This window comes from Puma concolor, chromosome C1, assembly GCF_028749965.1.
Source record: "Puma concolor isolate L17-30 chromosome C1, mPumCon1.1.hap2, whole genome shotgun sequence".
Classification (NCBI taxonomy): Eukaryota; Metazoa; Chordata; class Mammalia; order Carnivora; family Felidae; genus Puma; species Puma concolor.
In genome coordinates, this window is record NC_141674.1 from 141,127,928 (window position 1) to 141,151,178 (window position 23,251).

General features: G+C 39.8%; 1 protein-coding gene across 4 annotated transcripts in view; it reads left to right on the forward strand.

The window, feature by feature from the left end:
• Window positions 1-23,251, forward strand: part of LYPD6 (LY6/PLAUR domain containing 6) — a 123,633-nt gene that overhangs the window by 74,209 nt on the left and 26,173 nt on the right. For all 4 annotated transcript variants that reach the window (XM_086718553.1, XM_086718552.1, XM_086718554.1 and 1 more), the window contains one exon: window positions 22,188-22,376. In XM_086718553.1, coding sequence (XP_086574679.1) covers window positions 22,259-22,376 — 118 coding nt within the window. In that variant the 5' untranslated portion in view covers window positions 22,188-22,258. The remainder of the gene's footprint in view (window positions 1-22,187; window positions 22,377-23,251) is intronic.

The window sequence follows — 23,251 nt, forward strand, 5'->3', positions numbered from 1 at the left end:
CGTGTATGATCTTTATCTGAGTGCAGCTGTTAAATGGGCCAGTTATTTCCTATGACACCAAGTGTTTTGAGAACCATGAAGCAAAGAGGGACTGGAGACAGTGGCCTTAGACCTAGAATTCCAGTGCTGTAATAAAAGTGCAGTTTACACACCCCACCCCAACCCACCCCACCCCCATCGCTGCCCATGTTGGAAGACAAATGAGGTTGTTTATCTGAAAAGTGTTTTGAACTCTTACCTCTCCAGGAGAAAGGTCCTATGTTAATTCCTGGTACAGTTAATCCTCTATTTCCCATGGCAATAGGCAAAAAACAAAATTTTTTTTAAAAGAGTGCAGATTGTCTAAAGGTCATTGATTCTGGATTTTGGAATTGAACGATAATATATTTTGGATGTTGGCAGGAGACCAGCCTCCTGTGTGGGTAAAATGAGGCCATTGTTAATGTGAGTCATGAATCTGCATTATCAGTTCCTGTCTAAGCCTATCAGGGACAGGTGGTGTGGAATGAATTTGTATTAAGAAAGGGCCAAGGCATATGCAATGCTTTTGTATCTGTGGCTGTCTCAAGTTCCATCTTTGTTTTCTGATTAGATCATAAGAAACTGGGTTACATTTGGATCTTTTACTGAAACGCTTATGTGAAGAGTATCTCCAGATCCTAGGCAGAACTACTGGTGAAGTCATTAAGGGTTAATGAATGAAGGCTTGGTCAAAAATTCCCATGTCCCTAAGTATGGTCCTAGACTAGCAACATCAGCATCACCTAGGAAACCTGTTAGAAATGAAAAGTCTCAGGCCCCACCCCACACCTACTCAATCAGAAACCCTGCCGGTAAAGCCCAGAAATCTGTTTCAACAAGTCCTCTTGGTGATTCTGATGCAGGGTCAAATTTGGGAGCCTAAGGACATAAAGTCAAGATATTTTCAAGGTGTCTTGGATCATGTCTCTTAGAATTCAGCACCAAGTAAAAAAATCTTTGACAAACAGGCATGAAATCTTTTTCCAGACAATAAGAATGACATCAACCATCATGTTTCCTTTTTTTTCTTTTTCTTTAGGAAATTTGGAGCCATGCTGACTGCTCAATCATAGTCAATACATTTTCCTGGGCTTTTTATCTCCCCTTCCTTTCCATGAATTTTATTTGCTTCTTTTATTTAATAGCCTTACTATGAGTCTTTTATTATAGGCCTTCTCAAATCCATTTTTCTAGTAAGTAGGTTGGCAGTGTGGGTGGGATATAACTTGAAATAAATTGACTCACTCACATAGTGATTGACAGAAGTATTTGACTAAAAAATATACTAGAGAGTGAGGGAAGCTAGCATGGAATTAAACAGATCTTGCAGAAAACACCATGCATGCCCTTGAATATTTGTACGTGGTGAGAAAATGCAAACAGTGTAGAAACATACAAAATGAAAGTAAAAACTTCCCTCACTCCTCTAGTGAAGGCCCTCTCCCCAAACATAGTTATTAATAACTTTTAGGTGTCTTTTTAGAAGATAAAGATAATGCATAGAGCCTGTGTGTGTGTGTGTGTGTGTGTGTGTGTGTGTGTATTATTAATTCACTTCCATTTTAGAAAGCACCATAGTGTACAATCTCATCTGTGTCTTCCTTTTCTTCATAATATATCTTGTAGATCTTCTTTCTTTTTAGAAGTGATACAATATTCTTTTGTATGGTATTACTTTAACTTATAAACCTCACCCTAATAAGGTGATAAATATTTGGGTTATCTTGAACATTTTCCCCTATATGATTTTAGCACATTTTTGACATATATCTGCTAGGTAAATTATTGGAAGTGGAAATTTTTGATTGAAGAGTACACACATTAAAAAAATTAGTTTCTGGGGCGCCTGGGTGGCTCAGTCGGTTAAGCGTCCGACTTCAGCTCAGGTCACGATCTTGCGGTCCGTGAGTTCGAGCCCCGCGTCGGGCTCTGGGCTGATGGCTCAGAGCCTGGAGCCTGCTTCCGATTCTGTGTCTCCCTCTCTCTCTGCCCCTCCCCCGTTCATGCTCTGTCTCTCTCTGTCTCAAGAATGAATAAACGTTAAAAAAAAAAAAAAAATTAGTTTCCAAAAAAAAAAAGATAAACTAATTTACTTCTCAGATGAGATTGTCTCTTTTCCCACATATTTATTAACATAGGGTATTATCAGATGGAAGTATTTTTGCCAATTTTAGGTGAGGAAATTATATTGTTCTGAATCATTGTTTCAATTCACTTGTCTTTAAATCTGGTAAGATTAAACCTTTTAACAAGATTTATTAGCTAATTTTTTATTTCTTTTTTTGTGAACTGCTGTTGAGGGATGTTTATCCATGTTTTTATTGATCTAATCCTAAAGTTTCTATATCTGGAAATCTTTAAAATCACTACAGTTGTTTTTGCTTTTGTTGTTTTAATACAAAGTTTCTAATTCTACCTTAGACTTCCTGAGTCTGTTTCTTTACTAGTCTGTTTTTTCAGGTAATGTTGATGAACAATCACAATGGGACTGTAGTCCGTGAACAGTATAAACATAGTGCAGTGTCCAGGACAGATTTCTTAGACAAGCCATGTCTGTCCTCTTTACCTAGTAAACAGGAAATAAATATTCAATATGCATTGTGGGCACTATGTTAATTGGGAGCCAAAACACTGTCAACTGCTTCCATTTTTTAAGCTAATATATATATGTATATATATATATGTATATATATATATATATATATATATATATATACATATATATATATATATATATATATATATATATATATAAAGGCATTTCATGTTAGGATCCAAACTGTCTTATGTGGTGGGAATGAAAATGGAAGATAGATACTAAATACTTGATTAAGTTTGCTTCTTTCATAATCGTGAACTCTTCATGCTCCCCATACTGCCACTTGAACCTGGAAACCCCAGGACTGAATTTTAAGACCCAGCACAGTAACAATACTTTGCTCGGTTCTGGTACTTTTAGTTTCCGCTGTATTTCTATTGTTTTTGACAATGTCACACTCATCTCAGAAAACCTCTTCTATGGCTTGCATTTTCCCTTCTCCATGACTGTATAAAAGGTTAACATACCGCTAAGCATCATCCAACTGTTGGCCTTATCCTCACACAAGGCAAATTGAGGATATGTAGGACTCTCCAGCAGGGTCCTCCAGGTATCCCCTGGTGATGAGTAATCCTGAACCCAACATTCTTGCCTGCAGCCTTACCTTGCTCAGGGGAGACCAGGGTCAGAGAAAGAGGAGGTCAAGTTTGTAAGTTACTGGATACATTTCTTCCCCTCTCATTTATCATATTATACAGGGGAATAGATGTAGAGAACAAACATGCCCAAATTGTATCAAGTGTAAAGAAAGATGAAATTTGATTTAAAAAAAAAAAGGAATTGAGAAGAAAAAAGAATTTCATCTTTCTACTGTGTTATAGACTTACCAAACCAGTGTCTGTGGCCCAAATTCTTTCAGTTGTTCATGTCCCACTTACTTTATTCTCCTTGTCCGCCTCATTTCTCTGAGATTTGCACTTTCCATTTGTTCTTGAAATCAGGTAACAGTTAATCTATTCCCTGGCATGAGCATTTCCCCTAGGAGTTTACCATTTGATTGGCTTTTTAATCCAATTGTTAAAATTCTCCCAATACTCACAGACACAGAATAGCTTCACCTTGTAAATTTTGAAGGGTTGGCCAGGATTATTAAGAAAGTGAAGTACATAGATCTGCTTTGAGGAACTAGGCCTGTACCAGACAACTGATTTGCAATGTGACTGGGGACGTGTGAGGAAGAAGGAAAGAAATATTTGGAACAATTGCCAGGCTCACTCTGATTCTGGGCTCCATCCACACACCACACCTTACTGCATGAGAACACATGTCAGACTAGTTGAGTGCAGGTGTGCCTAAGTTAGGGACAGGGCCAAGGGGTAGCCGGTTGTATCTTCACAATGTATAGATGGGTCTTCAGGAATCCTGGAATCCATGGCCAAAAGTCTCTCTAGAACTAGCCACTGTTGTATTCGAGTATTTTTACAAATTTACCTCACTAGAAACAGGGCTTAATAAACAATGGAACCTTGATAGGGTAGATATTCAATTAATAAAATTTCTTCCCCCAGAGTAATTTATGTTTTATGCCACTATTCAGAAAAAGAAACTTCAGAGTGTAAGAGTGAGGAACAGTTTTGAAGTGATTTTATGAAAGCATTTACAACTAAATATGTACTAATATTTTTTTAAATGCTCACTATTTATATTTTGTAAGTCCTCATTTAGTTTCTACAATTTTATAATGAAAAGATTTCTCACCCATTAAAATCTTTCAAATAGCCAGGTTACTGTTTAAGGTGTTTCTTGAATATCTATATCTATATCTATATCTATATCTATATCTATATCTATATCTATAGATAGTTTCATTTTTGTTTGTTTAAAAGATATTAATGTTTCTTGAGAACTCAAGTTGTTTGCTTTAGTAGAGAATAAATGTATTTTTAAAATCTTCTCAAACAATATAATATTGTACCTTCTACTTTTCTGTTTCTTCTACTTAATTACAATTTTCTTGGTTATAAGGGTTCAATTATTCAAATCTGAACCTCCAGACATAGCACAGGGTTTGACCCATGTTAGGTCTTCAGTAAATATTTGTTGAACAAGACAATGAATTAGTTGCCTCTTTGGTGAGGTTAATACAGTCCTCAGTAGCATGGGGTTATGAAATATTTCATGAACTAAGAAGACAAAATGCTAAAATGTAATGGTTAAGTTTCTTAAAAGAGAGTAGTGCAGACTCTCGGAGACATCACCATGTGCTGAGCCTCCAGTGCTCAGATCTGCAGGGTGCATTCTGTATGCATTATGGGCGAGGTCGTTGGTGCATTTTAGAGTGGTGGACAAAAGCTGGCAGGTGTGGGCCATAGCAGTCAGTGGGTATTCTTTGTGTGACCTCCTGTTGGGTTTCGTTTTAATTTTGAATCAGTTTGTAACCTTTAAAATGCAGAAATCTCACAATAAAAATCTGGTTTTCTGAGGTTTTTTTGAAAACTCAACAGATCTTGCCTCGCTATCCTTCATGGCAACATTTAGCTGGAGCTGAGTAGTGGCTGTTCTTCACAGACAGACACATTCTGGACTCTAACACTGTTGAGTGGGAGAGACACTTTGTTTCCCTGCCCTTATGTTGAGTGGGAGAGACACTTTGTAGGAAGCATACTGGATAGGATAAACACATGGAACCTTACAACTTGGTATAGGATATGGAGCAATCTGCACTCTGTGATCAGGCAGATTCTCCTTGAACTGGTCATGCAAAAACAGAATAATGAAAACAGAGCCAAGCCAAAGTCTGGTGCACAATTATACTGGCTGCCAAACCTCAGACCCCAGAGAGAAGGCAAGGGGGAAAGGGCACTCTAGACAGAGGGAGTAGTATAGCTTTTCCTAGGCTTGGATGCGGAAAGTAGTATGCTCATTAGTGTGGTGTCTGTGGAGTGCAAGTGGGAGCAAGTAGGGGGTGAGCCTAGAGAGATGGTAGAAGCAGGTCATGAAGGCTGTGAAGCAGATGCTGAGACAGGATTAGATGTATAGGAGACTTATTACACACCTCTGAGGGAAATGGGGATGGACTAGGGAGACTGGGAGAGTTGTCAGATGCTGTACAGGATGACCCTTGGAAGGGAGGGAGGGATCATAGCCTATAGTGCAATTGTAAGAAAGTTTGGTGAGGAAGATGGGGTCACTCAAGCAAAAGTCATCTATCAGAGGAGTCTCCTGTATTCCCAGAAAATGAGCCTGCTTTGGTAGGTAGTGTCCCTGCCTTCCTCAGTCATTGGCTGGGAGCAGCCTTTTGGAAGTGTGGCCTCAGTATGAATGTGGTGATGGATTTTGGAGCACAGCTAGGACTGTAGGTTGATCGTGCCCCCCAAAGTCAAAAATCATGAGGCTTATTTTCATGGCTGCTACAGTCTGCCCTTTGTGCCACACGGACCTCCTTCTCTACACAAGTTCAAGGAGGAGCATCCCTGTGGTTCCTGTGGGAGGGAACTCAGAAGATGAAGGTTGGTTGGACAATTGTGCCCCATCCTTGGCTGCATTTGATCTGTGGGCTGCAGTTGTACTTACCCTCTCCTTCCTACAATATCCATTCTGAGTTTCTCACATCCTTGGTCATCACCCTGATAGGTCTTGATGGTCCACCTAATTGTATGACCCAAATCTTCATTCCTAGGAGTCTGGAACCTTGGTAATCATGCATTTTCAGGCTGGGATTGCCACATGTGTCTTTTCACAACTACACAAGGGTAATGGAGCACCAGGAGGCACCCCTGAGGATCACCTAGGTTTCATATGGATTCTTCCCTGCCTTTCTTGTGAAAAGGTAGCCCTGCCTCTTTCTCCTATGTAGGACCAATTATCCCTGCCATAATGGCATTTGGTTGGTCTTTGGACACAGAGTCTCAGGTAGCCTGGTGGGACATGAAACTTGTAGTTCGATTGGACCTTGCCATGTCCTTTGGTAATATTGTACCCCTTTGGAGATGAGGACCTCCAATATCACAGAGCTCAGAGTTTCATGGATCACTGGGGGCGATGGTAAGGGAGGCCACTCATGCTTCCCCCTGTTGGTTTTTGGACTCATGTATTCTTCCTATTCAGGACACAGCATCGTACGGAAGACCGTGACCTGATGCGTGTGCTGCATCCTGAAGGCTGGCGCCCCATCCTTTCAGAGTATTGCCTCCAAGCTGGTCCTTCAGCTGTACCTTCAGAAGGCTATTCCAGCTAATTCTTGGTGGTGCAGTATATGATATAACAGTGGACCCCATGTTCTTGGGCTCAATGTTGCATCTCCTTTCTGTGAAGTGGGTCCTGGTCCTATGCTGTGTTATGCAGCATTCCATGCCTGTGCCTCAGGCATTTCCTTTTTTTTTTTTTTTTTAGTTTATTTATTTATTTTGAGAAAGAGAGAGAGTGCATGCACGTCAGTGGAAGAGGAGGGGAGAGAGAGAGAGAGAGAGAGAGAGAGAGAGAGAGAGAGAGAGAGAGAATCCCAAGCAGGCTCCACACAGTCAGCACAGAGCCGGATATAGGGCTCAAACTCATGAACCGTGAGACCGTGACCTGAGCCAAAATCAAGTCAGATGCTTAACCAACTGAGCCACCCAGGCACCCCACCAGGCATTTCTTAAGCCCTCAGGTGATAATGCTGGCTGAGGTTCTGATAGGTATGACAGCCTTTATGAATGATTAAGTCTAATAGATCCCAGCTTATAATGGGAAGTTCTGAATGCATGATCCCTTGTTATCACGTGAGCAAGCATTCTGTCTTTAGCAGGGCTCAGCCATATACCAGGAGCTGTTTTTCAAAAGGGGTATACTTCTCTGCTGCCAATGGCATGGCCTTAATCCAGAATCCTGAGGGCCTATCTACTCATTCTCCCACTCCTTGTATGTGCTGATAAAAAATTTCAACTATATCCTGCAAGCAGTGAGAACTATTCACAGTTTCTAAATGTAGAGCTATGTGATCAGATCTCTGTTTTTATAAACTGTAAGACAGAAATATTGGAAAGAAAAGAAACCAGAGTCAGGCAGACTAGTTTAAAAGCTATGGCCATAGTCCAAACAAAAATTAAGGACCTGAACTGAAGTTCCAGCCATAGACATGATGAAGAAGGTAGGACTGGTTTGTAAAGTATTTAGAAAGTAGGATCAAAAAACACAGGAGTTATTACACATCAAAAAAAAAATGTCCAGAACAATTTTGGGGTTTTGGAATCTGGTGAGTAACCAAAAAATTTTCATGTGTTGCATTTTTTTGTTTCCTTTTGGTGTAGAGAGTCCCCAAGCACTATACCACTAAAAGAAACTTGAATTGTGCTGAGCCAACAATGTTAATGAGCTACATTCAATCAGCTTGATCACGAACTGAACCTCAGTATTAATTTTTGTTGAATCCCTTTCTTCTTCCAAAACTACTGAGCTGTAATAAACCAGAAATATATTGAGCCAGAACATCAAATATTGTTTTCATCTGTTTTGTTTATTTTATAACCCAGAATGTAGAATAATACCCAATACATATTTGACACAGTGAATATTTATTAAATGAATGAATTCTCCCAAATAACCAGTGATTAATTTGGAGTTTATGATGCTTTTTTTTTGCCATATTTAGAGCATGCATTATTAATATTGCTTCTCGGCCTTTTGGCTAAGATCAAGTGTAGAGCATGCATTATTAGTGGAAAATGTTGAACTTGGAGTGTAAATTAGGATTAGAAAAGATACCTGTTCACAGGTCTCAGGATAAGAAGAGATGGGTTTTATTGTCATGGGAAACTCAGTCATTGCCTCATTTTACCTGGACTTGATATTTTTGGCTTAATCAATCCTGCAGGAGGAAAGGACCAAAAGAGATTCTTGTCTTTCCCTCTTGATTGCAAGCGTAGGAAAACAAAGGATCTTGGAAAATACTTACCTCATAGTTTTATGGCACAATTCCAGGGAAGAGAAACCCTCCAGCATTCTTCCTGGTCTACCCAGTGGAAGACAGGGTCCTTTCATTTTCTTTTTTCTCCTGTGTCTGAGTTTATTCTAAGAAAATAATGGGGGAATAGATCATGTGCTATAGTCGCAAGGATGCTACTCACAGCGTTATTTAGAATACAGAAATTTAGAACCCTCTGGAATGAATAATAATGGAGGATTGAAAGAGAGAGCTCATTACAATTATCTACATTTTCATCTCTATGATATATTCATGTTTTTGTTTTTGTTTTTGTTCTGTAACCCCTATGAGAAAGACCTGGCAGGATCTAATGCAACTGCATAAATTACATGGTTTTGATATCAGATCTATGTTACTCTAACTTTACAGAGTGAAACCAGGATGAATGTTTTACTGCCTTCCCTGTTTATTCCCAATGATGTTACTTCTGTTCTTTTATTTTGCTTTATTCTCAGCCTAACTTCCTTCTATGAATAACATCAGAACAAGTGACTGGAAAGTCAGTGAGGATGAGAATTTGCCACCTCTAAAGGGCCAGGTAGGGGGGTGTCACTTAATGATCGAGGCTTGGCGTCACGATCATAGTCACGTATAATGGAAATGGCAGTGTGGGGTCCTGATGAATTGAAGGCATCCCAGTGTGTCAGTGCAGCCAAGGAGACTGAGCCACAGGGAGTTCGGTGCTCAAGTTCACATGGCTCTTTGTAGCAGAGCAAGAGTTCAAACTCAAGTCTGCGGTCTGCAAAAGCCATTCTCTTCCCAACACTCCATGCTGCCTCTGAAAATGTTGGCCTATTTGTTTCTTTTCTCAAAAACTCCTCTGTCTCTCCAGCTACCTTGGGAGTAATGGTTGTAAGCATATGTGTGTCTCAGGAGAGGCCTCCCGACATTTTCTCTTTTGTTGTCATAAAATTAAGTGTGCTGGGTCGGAAAGGTAGAGTGAACTTCACCTTGGAGTCTTTCAAGGGCAACATGGGACAGTCATTTCATCAAGAGGATGAAAACCACTTTTGGGAAGTTATTACCAAAGTGGCCAAGAGAAGTCTGTCACGTTGGAAGCTGTGGTCATTTTATAGGTCACAACCTGCTCGCTTCCTTTCCTCAGTACTTTAAGGATAGATAGGATAAAGAGGATTCCTAGAGGAATACATAACACTGATTACTTTGGACTGCTTACTGGTTCCTTAAGTGAGTGCTAAGGGGAACTTTCCAGTCTGGTGTGCTGGTGCCCTGGATGGACAGAATACCTTTAGGAGCTGTTTCCTTCCACCGTCATTTGCAAAAGTGTGATAAAGCTTCCCAAACATTGCTGCAAATTAGAATCACCTGGAGAGATTTTTCAACCTCATACTGACGTCACACCCCACACCAGTGAAATTGTAATGCATAAGAGCCAGCATCAGCAGTTTGCTAGGATCAGCAAATTTGGAAACCTTGGCCCTCTTTTGACAACCCCCTTCCCTCTTACTTACCCTCTCTCTTCTCATCTTTCCCCTGCACTTCCTCTCTCCAGGTTTTCATCTTAACTCTTACTCCAGTAGGAGGGCCAGTTCCTCTCCCTCTGGGATTACCAGCAAAGCCCTCTTTATGCCCCAACCAGAACAAAAACAAAAGGACACCCAGACAATGTGGTCTTTGGTGGGTGGCCCCTCCCCTCCAGCATCCTCATCTTGGTGTCCTTCTTGACGGCCCCAAACTCTTTTCTGGGTCTGCCTCATCCTCCATCACCCTGTCACCAGATGCTGTGTACCTCCTAGGTCTGGGCTTCCCCAAGAGGTGTCTGTGCACTTCTGGGCACCTGCCAGTTCTGTAGATTTAAAAATGTGTGTCTTCATTTCTTGGTGTCCTAGTTTTCTCATTTGTAAAATGGGGTAATAATAGTGCCTACTTCACAGTGTTGTGGGGATTAAAGAAAGCACGTAAAGGGTGCCTTGCACATGTTGGGTTCAGCCCTATAGTAAGTGCTCAATCAATGCTAGTCATTACTGTTATTTTCCATTTTCTTTCATTAGTGTGTTTAATTTGAATGTAATTATATTTATATTTGGTAATTTTGTGTAGCTTTAAAGCTGCTACATGGGCTTTAAGCAAAGGAGCTTAATCCTAGTTTCCTATCTGTGTGTATGTAAGTAGCATTTATAATTATTATAATTAGGATTAATTAGTTGACAGTAGGGGTAGATGAAATTCTTTTTGTGAGACTCTTCTCTTTATTATTTTAAATTTTTTTCTTTAATGTTTATTTTTGAGACAGAGAGAGAGAGAGAGCAAGTGGGGGAGGCAGAGAGAGACAGAGACACAGAATCTGAAGCAGGCTTCAGGCTCTGAGCTGTCAGCACAGAGCCTAACAAGGGGCTTGAACTCACCAACCGTGAGATCATGACCTGAGCCGAAGTCGGATGCTTAACGTACTGAGCCACCCAGGTGCCCCTGACTTTTTTTCTTTAAAGGAGATTTTATTTCACTAGTGTGTTTAATTTTAATGTAATTTTATTTATATTTGGTAATTTTGTTTAGATTTTAAAGTACCGTGTGGGCTTTTAAACAAAGGAGCTTAATCCTAGTTTCCTATCTGTGTGTGTGTAAGTAGCATATAATTATTATAATTAGGATTAATTAGTTGACAGTAAGGGTAGATGAAATTCTGTCTGTGAGACTTTTTCCTCTTTGAAGGAGAAAGCATTTCTGAAATTTGAGAAGTCCTGCCGTAGACCTTCCCCGATCTGCCTCACTTAATTCACCTGCCCTGTGTTTTTATCCTCACCTGAGGATGTTGATCTTAGTTGGGATCAGCTAGAAAAATCTGGCAAGCTACCTGGGCTTTTGATTTCTCCTAATAGAACACAGCATTCCACAGAAGCCTTTTTGAAGACCTTTCATACCTCCTTCCCAGACTGGGGGTGCAGAAGTTTCCGAGCCAGCATCTTGACGCACCCAAATGAGTAACCCAATGCCTTGTTAGGACACTTAGAGCTGATTTTGCGAATTGCATTAGCTAGCAGGCAGGTGCTAGGTATGGTTCAAAGTGCTTTCTGTGTATTATCTCTGTTGGTCCTGATAAGGGCCCTCTGACCTAGGTGGTATGATTGTCCCTATTTGCAGATGAATAAACTGAGGCACAAGGGTTGAGAAGCCTGCCCAAGGTTACACAGCTATCAGTAGCAGAGTCAGAATTATAGCCTGGAATGGCTCCAGACCCGGTGCTCCACAGTCTTTCCGGGCATTTATCTGTTCTCACAGTAATCCAAGGAGGTAGGTAAAAGGCCCTGGGGTTGCCTGGCTCCAGACCTCCTATGTAATTCCCTTTCTACTCCATCGACTGGGGCCTGATCAGCACTGCCGGGACTGCTGGGTGTGATCTTGTTGCTCCCTTTAGACTGGCCTCCTTTCCAGTCCAGTGATGAGATGAAGTGGCTTCTCTGACCCTTCTTAAAATAGCTAAGAAACACATATTATCTAAAGCTTGGGGTTTTCTCTCCGCCTTAATTCTTCCTTTGCCTTAGGGGCGCCCTACATTCTTTCTCCATTCAGTGGTCCTGGGAGATTTGCTCGCGGGCAGTGCTGGAGGGGCCCCAGAGGAGTGTAGTTATCTCATTGGTTGATTGTTTTCTCCAGCTATAATTCCACTTCCCAGTTCTGAGGCCAGCCTTGGTTAATGTGCTGTCTTTCCTACTTTTTTTTTTTTCCTTTCCATGAGAGTAGAATGACAGCATTTCTTTTCTGTTTATTAATCTAACCCTTTTCAGAGAAAAAGCAAGAATATTATGACTAATAAACATTGTTTTTGCATTACTATGGTCAGGGGTGGCTGATCCAGGTTTTTAGGGAGGAGCTCCCCTTAAGGAAAAGAAAACATGAATTAACAATCCTAAAATTAGAAATAGGGCCTTGGCAGGGGCCCCTACAATCAGGGACCCTGAAGCTTACCCTTCACTACTTGGTAAGTCCACCCCTGGCTGTGATTCTTTGGAATTTTAATATCTTTTGTTTTCTCTAATACTTATTTCCAGTGTCCTGTTACTAGTATAATTATTCAATAATTCATATGAACTTCGATGTTAACTGGATCTTTATAAAATATAATGGGTCATCCCCATCAAGTTCCACTTCTCCCTTTCTTCCTTCTTCCAGATAAGCTGCCCTGGTTGTTAGGAAGGACTCTGAACCTCCTGTTGGGTCTTATTGGTAATGCCTGGTGACCTCCCTGAGGTTTGTGTAGGGCAGGTGCAGTCACTGTGTTACCTGGCTCCTCTACCTGGTGTCTTGCAAATGTGTGGCCTTAGTAAGGACAAGAGGTCAATATCACACCATGATCACTCTTGACTCAGTGACTCAAAGATGTATCATCTCTCCCTTGCATACAAGGCAGGTCAACATTTCCTCCCACGTACTTAGCAACCGTGTGGGGAATTTTAAGAGTTACATCAATGATTTCACTATTAGGGTTAAATCATTTGAGTATTAAGCTGGAACTATTAATGACAGCATGTATAATAGATAATGCTGTTTATCCCTGGCTCATAGAGGATGATGAATGAATGAATGAGCAAGTAAAATCAAAACCAAGGAGGACAACTGGAGACAAGTAGGAAAATGCAGTAATGTGAGGGGAGAGGAATCTCACATGGTTCTTTCAGTATCAGCATTCAGGGAGTGGAGTCAGTTTAGGTACCTACACTTCCTCATCCATAAGAAGCTACTTAATATTTTTTTCTAAGAAGGGAGTTAATTTAGATGCAAAAATAAAAAAGTTCCTATTATCAAGGACAATCTTCTTTTATTAATAACTCCTACATCTTTTTCTGCCTGGATGGATACTACTATGTAAAAATCTTATTATATTCTGTTTTGCTACAATAATAGACTTCTTTAATAACCATTATTTACGGAGGCTTGTAAATGAAGATGGTGCATTACAAAGGAAGAATTCCTATCCCGATGATACAGAGGCAGGAGGTCATCTGATACATTCCTTTGCCTTCAAACCCACGGTGAGCAAATAGTCAGATTATAGTTTAGACTGTGAGTTTTCACAGACCCCAATACCCTTTCACAAAAATGAAACCCTGATGGTCTTTGCACTATCAGGACACATGTTGTGTAGCTCAAGGTATTGGTTGATCAGAAATTTGGAGGATGAGTGCATGGATAGATTTGTTTTTAAAAGCATATTCTTTATTAAATGAGAAAAATTGGTTAAGATTTATTACTTAGCTACTGAGGAATCCAGTGATTTGAAAAAAATACAGCCATAGAGGTTTTTGTTTTACGTAAGTCGCTGTTTTGATGTTGGCTATTTGATTTTTTTTTTCATTTTTCCCACAGGAAGAGTACAGGCTCACCCTCCTACCCTGTAAGAAATTTTGAAAGGGTTTGCCACATCTATGAAATTAGCAATTACAGTTTTCTTGATCTTGAGTTATAAATGGCTAAATATTAACAATTTTCAAGGATTTTGGACAAAAACTTGGTTAGGATTCTTGGAACCCTGGGCAAAACCCTATTGCGTGCAAAATATTTAATGTGGATTCGTTCTTTTTTGTCCTGGGTGAGAATCAAGATTATGTTAAGTGGTTATTAATAAGTTGAAAGTGGGAATTAATAAGTTCGAACATTTTTAACTTCCACATTTTTTGGAAGGTCTCTGGGATTAGAATTCCTAGAACAAGTAAAATGAAAATATGACATTCTTAAACATACAGAAGCATTTAATAAAAGACACGAAGCAAAAAATTTCTCCAAACCACCACTCCCTTCTAGGTAAATAAAAAATGGCAGGCCGGCACTGAAATGTACCTAGTTTTCCGTTCCTGCCTGGAGAGTTCTTTGACTCCATCCCCTTGTGGCTGTTTGTATTTCAAAATGCCTTCTCGTCAGTTCTCTAGAAACTTCAAATTGATAGAAGAAGCAAACAAACAAACAGCCAACAAGCAGAAGAGAGTGAATATAATATCTTTAGGAAATGTGAATATACTGCTAAGCATACTAGGCCAGACATCATTTATCCTTCAGGAATTGAAGGGTTTTGATGCAATTGACCTTTAAATCAGACTGGGGAAAGGTCCAAAGGCAGCTTTTCCCTATAACTCTAGCCTTGCCAAGGGGTTCCAGGAAAAGAAATACACACTTTTTTAAAGCATTGATTTTTATGCAGATAGGTCCTCAATTCATACTGGGAATAGATGATCATCTGTCTCCCTATAGGAAAGGAAACATCAGTGTCTATGAAGCCTGAAAGAGATAATCTCTGACTAGTTCTCTATTATTGACGTTTTTAAAACCAACTCTAACCTTTTAGCTGATAAGCCTTAAAGAAGTATTAATGTAAAAAAGCATATATGTTACAAAGAAAAATTTAAGCTGGGGGCTGGCCTCTTTTATAAGAATTGGTCTTGAATTGGTTGGTCTGATCTCCTGGCTGCAGGGGGCAGAAAGCGACTTCAAACTAGCTTGGGCAAAAATGTTTTTTATTGGATGGAGATTGAGTCTTCTAAGGGAAGAGTTAACAATTAGCCCAAAAGGCAATGGTTACACATAGCTCAGCTCTTACCTCCATTATCAGTAGCTCTCTCAGGCAGCAAGCTGCTTTCTCTTCTTCCTCCTCCCTGTGGAGAGGAATATGGCATACACATGTTCCTGAGTTTCACTTCTTGAGGACTTCTGTACCAGAGAGGGCTGATTGTCTTTATCCAGTTTTGGCTTGAAAAATACCCAGGAAGAACTCTGATTGGTCTGGCTTGGATCAAATGTCCGACCCTGGTCAAAACAACAGCACCCTGTAGGATGGACCGTGTAAGAACACCAAATAGCACCACATGATGGGTATCAGTAGGAGAGCCATCTTGTAACCAGGGGAGAACATAGAGCAGAAGTGATTCTAAATGCCCACTAGAACTATTGTTTCACCTTTTGTTTTGATTTGCAAAGTTGTACTGGCATGGTATTCTATTTTTAGAGAAGGAAATCGTGTCAACAGGTAACTTCCCCACCATTTGCTGAAATACTCATTTGGCCATCATTAACTTCATTTTGCACTTCTAGGTTAATGCAGGTGCTTAGAAGTTAGTATTGTTAATTGTATGGACATCTGTGTAGTTTTGCTAGCCCAGCAAATCTTCTTCAGGTGACAATACCTAGATTTTCCTTCCTTCGGAAAACCAATACCTCCCCTATTCTCAAACTACGTGATTTATATGAAGTTGACACTATGCATCTGTCCAAGTGACATGCTAATAGCCCAGCTCTGGCCAGTTGGAATGCCGTATTCCCCTGGCCAGTTGTAGTCCAAGGATGGATTGCCCTTTTTTTTTTTTTAGGTGTTTTTTTTTTTTTTCTTGTTGTTGTTGTTGTTGTTGTTTTCTGGAACAGTTGAAAAACAGTCTGGGAATGCTTCTGAAGCTGGAAGATCTGAATGAGAATAAAAGCAAATGAGGGAACAAAGTAGAGTTGAGGGCTGGAAATTCCTGATAAGAGGGTTAAAAGTCCAGCCATGTTCAAGCAGGAGTATTAGATGAGACCATAAAATTCTTCCCTTTCTCCCCCTTTTGATTATAGCCTGTTTGATTTCGATTTCTGTACCTTGCAACCAATGTGGAAAATAGGATTATTTTCATGAGTACGAGAATTCCTAGTTAGTTCTCCTACACCAGTTCTTCATATTCTAGATATCTATTGTTACAGAACAAATCACCACAAAATGTAATAGCATAAAGTAGTTATCATCATTTCATTTCTCTCTCATGGTTTGTGTGGGTCAGGAATGTGGGAAGAGCTTGGCCCAGGCTGTTCTCACTTGGAGTCTCCATGCAGTTTTGATCAGACTGTGGCGGGAGCTGGAATGGAGTAAGGCGGTGGGGCAGGAGCAGCTGGGGGCTGGCAGGGCAGCACTGCCTCTTCATGAAGTCTCCATAGCTCTGTGTGGACTACTTGAACGTCCTCACAGCATGGCACTCAGAGTGCTCAGATTGCTTATGTGGTTGAGCATTCCAGAACATTGGGTGTAAGTTTAATTACCTTCTGTGACCTAGCTTGAAAAGCCAGAGTGTTATTTCCACCATACTCTGCTCAATTGGTCTATAGGGCTGTCCCAGAATAAAAGGGAGAAGATGTAGATGTTGTCTCTCAATGGAGACATGTCAATGAACCCATGTTTGAAAACCACCACCATGTTATAAGCAATTCCCAAATGGTGAGAAGGTACCATAGTCAGAATGATATATTTAAGTAGTCTTAGTTTTGTAAGACATGCATTGAATTTATACTTTGGGAGCTGAATTAACTTACTCAGATCATTAAGACACCACCAAACCTGGATTATTGAAAATTAAGTCAAGATTTCTCATGATCTTCCAGGCTTCAAAATTTCATTTTGCTCCCATATTAGGCATTTCATATTACAATAGGAACGGCATTGAAAAATACTTAGACTTGTATTACTTCTCTACTTCACAATACTTATATATTGGTTTAATATTGAGGTATTGTTTGGTAATTGGCACCTTAGTCAGTGTAGCTTCCAAAAGTGCTTAATTATCTTAGTGATGAGTTTAAGGAATTGGGGGTATCTTGTTTTATGGTCTCTATATAAAATAGCAATTAGGATGTGGATTTGTAAAACGTGATCTGGGTTATGGGTCTATCTCTTTGCCTCCCTGACTAGTCTTAGAAATCCTCCTTTATACTAAGTATTACCATGCAGTGAAAATCAGAATGCAACTCTTTTCAACTTTCTCCCAAATGGAGGAAGTCGAATAGATCTCGAACTAATTTTTTTTTTTTTCTGTTTCAGAATGTAGCAAGTAATCCATTGGAATAAAACCAGCAGTTGAGTAACTCATGCAAAGGTAATTTAGAGCACAAATTAAATCTGTCAGAGTGGTATTAGATTTGCAAAAGCTCATAAATAACAAATGAAAGGTCACAGAGCTGTGAAAATGAGAGTGTACTTCTTCATAAAGAGAACTGGAGTCAGGGATGGGGTCCTCAGTGCGTATTCAAATAGCAGCACATAAAATGGAAGTGCAACATCTTTTCTAAATGTCTAGGACAGTCCAAAGGCACTGTGGACTCCAGAGAAAAGCGTCAAAGTCCTAGGAAAGACTCTTCGTATTGTCTGAGCATGTCCAGCATCGTATTTGAGAGGCTTAGGGAATAAAGCTTCATTGACTACTGAGAATCTGTACAGAAAAAATACAGCCCCCTCAGCAGAGCCCATATTTCAGGAATGGTTAGACTAATTGTGAATGCATGTAACTCATCTTTCATTTTTCAGTTCCTAGAATATAATAATAGAGTGAGTAGTGCTTCATGATTTACTGCAGGAATGTAAGCAGTTGATGGTGATATTAATAAACAGTTCTGCCCATTCTCTTTTCTTTAAGGGAAAGAGAGGTGGAAAATATAGCCCTGGCTACTACAAAGTAGACAAGTTCTTTTACTGTGCATTGTGTGCAGATTTTTTTAGTGCTATGTTGGGCTTGACTTGTATATGGGAACAAAATCTATATTTATAAAAAGCAATGTGTGGGCTTCATCAAAATTAAAACTTTTGTATGTCAAAGGACACCATCAAGAAAGTGAAAAGTCAAGAGGAAGGGAGAAAACATTTGCAAATGATCTGAGTGTCTGGATCTAGTGTCCAGAGTCTAGAAAATAGAAAGAACTCTTATAACCCAACAGTAAAAAGACAATAACCCCCTTAAAGAATGAGCAAAAGATCTGAGTTGACATTATTCCCAAAAAGATATACAAATGGCCAATAAGCACGTGAAAATATGTTCAACATCATTAGTCACTTGGGAAATGCAACGAGACACCACTTTACACTTACTAGGCTATAATAAAAACTATTTTTTAATGAAAATAAGGGTTGGTGAGGATGTGGAAACGTTGGAACACTGGTCTTTTACTGATGGAAATGTAAAATGGTGCAGTCACAATGGAAAACTGATGGACAGTTCCTTAAAAAGTTAAACACAGAGTTACCATAAAACCCAGCAATCCCACTCTTAGGTATATACCCAAGAAAACTTAAAAATATGTCCACACAAAAGTGTGAATGTGAATGTTAATAGCAGCACTATTCACAGTAGTCAAAAAATGGAAGACACCCAAATGTCTGTCAATGGGATAAATGGATAAACAAATGTGTTATATTCATGTACTGAAATATTATTCAGCCACAAAAAGGAATGATATACCCATTCATGCTACCACATGGATTTATCTAGAAAATATCATACTAACTGAGAGAAACCAGACACAAAAGACTATATGTTGTATGGTTCTGTTTACAGAAAATGTTCCCAATAGGCAAATCTATAGAGATGGAAAGTAGGTTAGTGGTTGCAGGGGTGGGGAGAGGAGGGAATTGGGAGTGGCCACTAATGGGTACAAGAGTTTTGAAGGAAATGTTCCAGACTGAGTGATGGTTGTACAAAATTATGAATATACAAAAAAAACCTCTACTGAAGTAATACATGCTTATCAGAAATTTTTGAGCATACAAATTAAGCAAAAAGAAAACCATTAAAATAATTAGAAATTCTAAACCATTTTGGTGTTTTTTCTAATGATACATAAGCCTAGAAAATACATACTTCCTCTTTTTTTTCTAAAAAAGGAACAATTTCATGAGTAAAGTGTGTTGGGATAATCAAGTTTCAACTATTTTAAGAATTTGGAAACTCCAAACACATGTGTGAGCACACAAAATGGAGACATGTGCTTCAAAGGGATATAAGAGACCTATGCTCTCTCAATATCTTTTATACAAGTAAAATCTAACTAAAGGGGGAATGTAAAGGTCATGGAGGTGGGACATAGACCTTGGAGGGTGGCTTGGAGGAGATATGGAGAGAGTGTAGATGGGCATCACCCATCTGTTTGCTTCGTTGATGAAGGATGGCAGGAGGTCACCTGGGTCTGCATGAGCCTAGGCAATATCATAATGTTGGTGGCAAGACGTGCCCTCCCCTGTCTTGCACCTGCTTTGTCCCTCCCTGCCTGGCTGGCCATGGGGCAGATGCTGGGGAGAAAGAGACGTGTGGATTGTGATTTGTCATACATAGTAGTTCGGGAAATTGTTATATTTTTTTGATTTAAGGAAAGTGAGCTAGCTGTGTGTTGAACCCAAATAAATGGCACCATATTTACTTTCAGTTAGAAGACAACATTTGCATCATAGTTACCTTTACTTAGAAAACTACATTGACTTTAAAACTACATTTTGAACAAAACAGTAGTAGTAAAAATATTGGGAAATATTATACAGTATTTACCGTGTGATGGACACTATTCTTAGTGCTTTATACTATGTTACCTAATTCTCGTAATAAACTTTTGAGGTAGGTAGCATTATGATCCTCATTTTGCAGATGAAGAAACTGAGGCACAGAGTGGTTAAGTAACTGACTTAAGGTTGCACAGAAAGAAAGCATTGGAGCAAGGTTTCAAATCCAGGCATCTAGCTCTTTACCTCTTTGCTCAGATGTAGCACACACATGCTGTGGAATGAGGGTTTGTGGCTGGTAGCCATGCTACGGAGGTAAGGTAAATTTCAGATGGCATTAAATAATGCTTAGTGTGAGTACTGTGCAGAGGGAGACCTTTAAACCAGTAACCGGAGGAATACTGTGATTGAGAAATGCTTTAATAAATGCACTGTTTGGTACATATGAAGTATTGGTGTGGACAGTGAGGTTCACATTAAAAAGAACTTAGGTTGGCAGCTCGTTGATACTTAATGTTAGGTTATATCAAAATAAAACCCGATAGCTTTCCTCCCCATCCCTCTCAAATTGGGCCCTGCTGCAGACTGTGAGGAGCTGAGGCGTGATGATGCAGGGTAGATTTGCTCCTCAGGTGCAACCATACCTGGCCACAGTGGATGTAAAATGGAGCACTACTGTGTTCATTTAAGATGAGATCATGTTGGTCTCTGTCATTCGGCGGAGGAGAAATATCATGAATATTTGTTTTCTTACCATGTTTTTCAAACAAGTGCCTAACACGGTGCTTGGCAGCCACACTCATTAAGGGAGCAAGCAGCTTATTCTCCTCTTGAATGCACATTCGCCTGGGGAACCAAATGTAAACGGAAGATGGGGAATGAGCATGAAATTGGCAAGGCTGGCATCATCAAGCTGCCACAGGGTGATAAGATTTCTACTCTTATTTCCTAATAGTTTGTCGATTTTTTAAAGAACAATGAATGCATCGATCCATCTGGAGTTCATATGAGTGCATTGTGTATTGTTTGGTTTTGGTTAATCTTCACAATTTTTAATTAAGTTATCATAATACTATTCATTTTGTATTTTCCTGTTCTGTAATTTAAAAAAAAAAACCACTTATGTCAGTTGTTGTGTCTATTCGAGTGTTCTATTTTCTGTATTTATTTTTATATTTTCTATCCTGTTTTGATTAGTATTCATTAATATCTGATTAGTTCATATTGATTTTCTGTATTGATTTTGTTTTGTAATATATTTACTCTTGATCTATTTATTTTGACAAAATAATTTTAGGATTTTGTTATGCCTTTTTAAAAATCTCATTGAATCTTTGTGTTAAAATTTGTAAACAAAATGTCCAAATGGTGTTGGTTTTTTTTCTCCACCAGTTTAAAATAAGGTGAATATCTAACATCACCCCTTTTGTGGGCAATAGAATGATGGTATTTGCAAAAGAGTGGAGCCTGAAGAACAGACTCTACAGGAAAGCAATAAGATGGCAAGAAAATAACACGTATAAATTAAGATATATATCTACATTCCTAGTAAGTTGGACAGTTGAACCCTAGTAAAAAAATTGCTCTCAATTTTAATTGAAAAGGACAGAACCAGAATAAAGGATAAAATGATGATTGCTTAGTGCTACTGGGATCCTTTGACCTCATTTTATTAGTTTAAGTTTATACACCTTGAATCAGTCTTTGGAAGAACAGAGTATCGCCTAGAGTTTGCAAATGTGGAGTCAGTGGCCAGACTGTCTCCGTTTGAATCAACTCCTCTGCTTATTTGCTGGACTTCAGTTTACTGAAAATGGGTAACCCTCATAGGGTTGTTGGGGTAATTAAGTGATATATTTGTAAGGGCTTCAACAGCAGCCGGCCAATATTATTAGTTAAGGAGATTTTGAGCTGTAAAGGCACTTTGTGTTTTGGGAGAGGCCAACTTACCTACATTTCTTCGCGCGCCCCCGCCCCCCACCGCGAATATGAAAGCCTACCTTGTGTAGGTTTGCTTGAGCACCATGACACAGGACGTCTGCACTCTCATACCTGGCTGTCACCACTATCAAGGAAATGCTTCTGAACTTTTGTACTTATTTATTGTTGCATTCTGGCAGACATCCCCTAGCCTTCTGGCAAAATCCTCCTGGATTTCATTAAAATTCAATCTCTCTTGATACCATCTCTGGTGGATATTAGGGGGGATGGATACCAGTGGAGTGTTAGCTACCTGATTCGGGATAGACTGGGGCTGGAATGTTCTAAGTGCTCTAAAGTTACTGTTTCTAAAGTTTCTCTCCATGTCTATCCACTTTCTTGTGCCTTTGGCTCCCTGTCTCCCTCCAGCCCATCCTACCAACACAGGAGCTCTGCCAGGTCTCTCCTGGTTTCCTCGAGTGGGACACTGAGATGAGTCTTATTTTATATTTCAGGTGCGAGTTCTCTCCCATTGTCCCAAGTCCTGGCTCCCAGGCCCCCTGTATGAGTGACGCCTCAGTCTGCCATGGAACCTGGCCCTGCCCTGGCCTGGCTCCTGCTCCTGAGCCTGCTGGCGGATTGTCTGAAAGCCGCTCAGTCGCGAGACTTCACAGTGAAAGACATTGTCTACCTCCACCCTTCAAGTAAGACTCTGTTCTCTTCACTGCAGAAATGTCACTTTGCTTTGAATAAGATGTGAGTTGAAAATGGACAGGAGAAGGCAGCCTTCCATGCAGGGGAACCTTGGATGATTTAATTGGGGGGTGCAGGTGCTACTGAAGATGTTGTATGTTTTACCCTCACCTTTTTGTAGGGTGTCTGTTTTTTTATTTTAAGGCAAATTGTTAAGGCTTGTTTCCTCTGTTCCCAGCACAATCGCTCTGATTCTGAACACCCTTCCCTTTAACTTGTGCCAGCTCTCAATCAGTTATCAAAGTGAACCGGCATGTCCCAGGAGGAAGGTATTTGTAAAAGATCAGTCCTTTATAGGCAAGATAATAGCTGGTCTTCCTGTCTGTGCATCTGATTCTCAGTTTCAGCATAATTGCCTCCCACAACTTCCTATTCCCTATCCCTTTTGGTTTCCTGTGTTTAAGAATCGTCTAGGGAGTGAGTGCATAATAATGTAGATGCCCAGATCCCTTTCCTGGGGTGTCTGACTGCACATATCTGGACGATACCCATGAATTTTTGCTTTTAGCAAGAATTTCAGATGCTTCTGTTACATATTCTAAGGATCACACTTTGGGAAACACAGAAGATTTACTTGCTGTTTGGGTCTCCATCTCTGTATTCATCTTATCTTTTATTTCTGTTTGAATCCTCTTCTGCATTGCCCCTGTGGTGGTGAGAGCCGGGTATAATGGGTATATATGGACCTTTAGCATTCGCCCTGAGGTGTATTATTCTTTTGAAACGTTCTGTTCAGCAAACATTTTTTGAGTGTCTGCTGTGTGTCAAGCGTAGTGATAGGCATGGAAAATATAAAGGTAAATAAAACATAGTTCTTGCTTTTGAG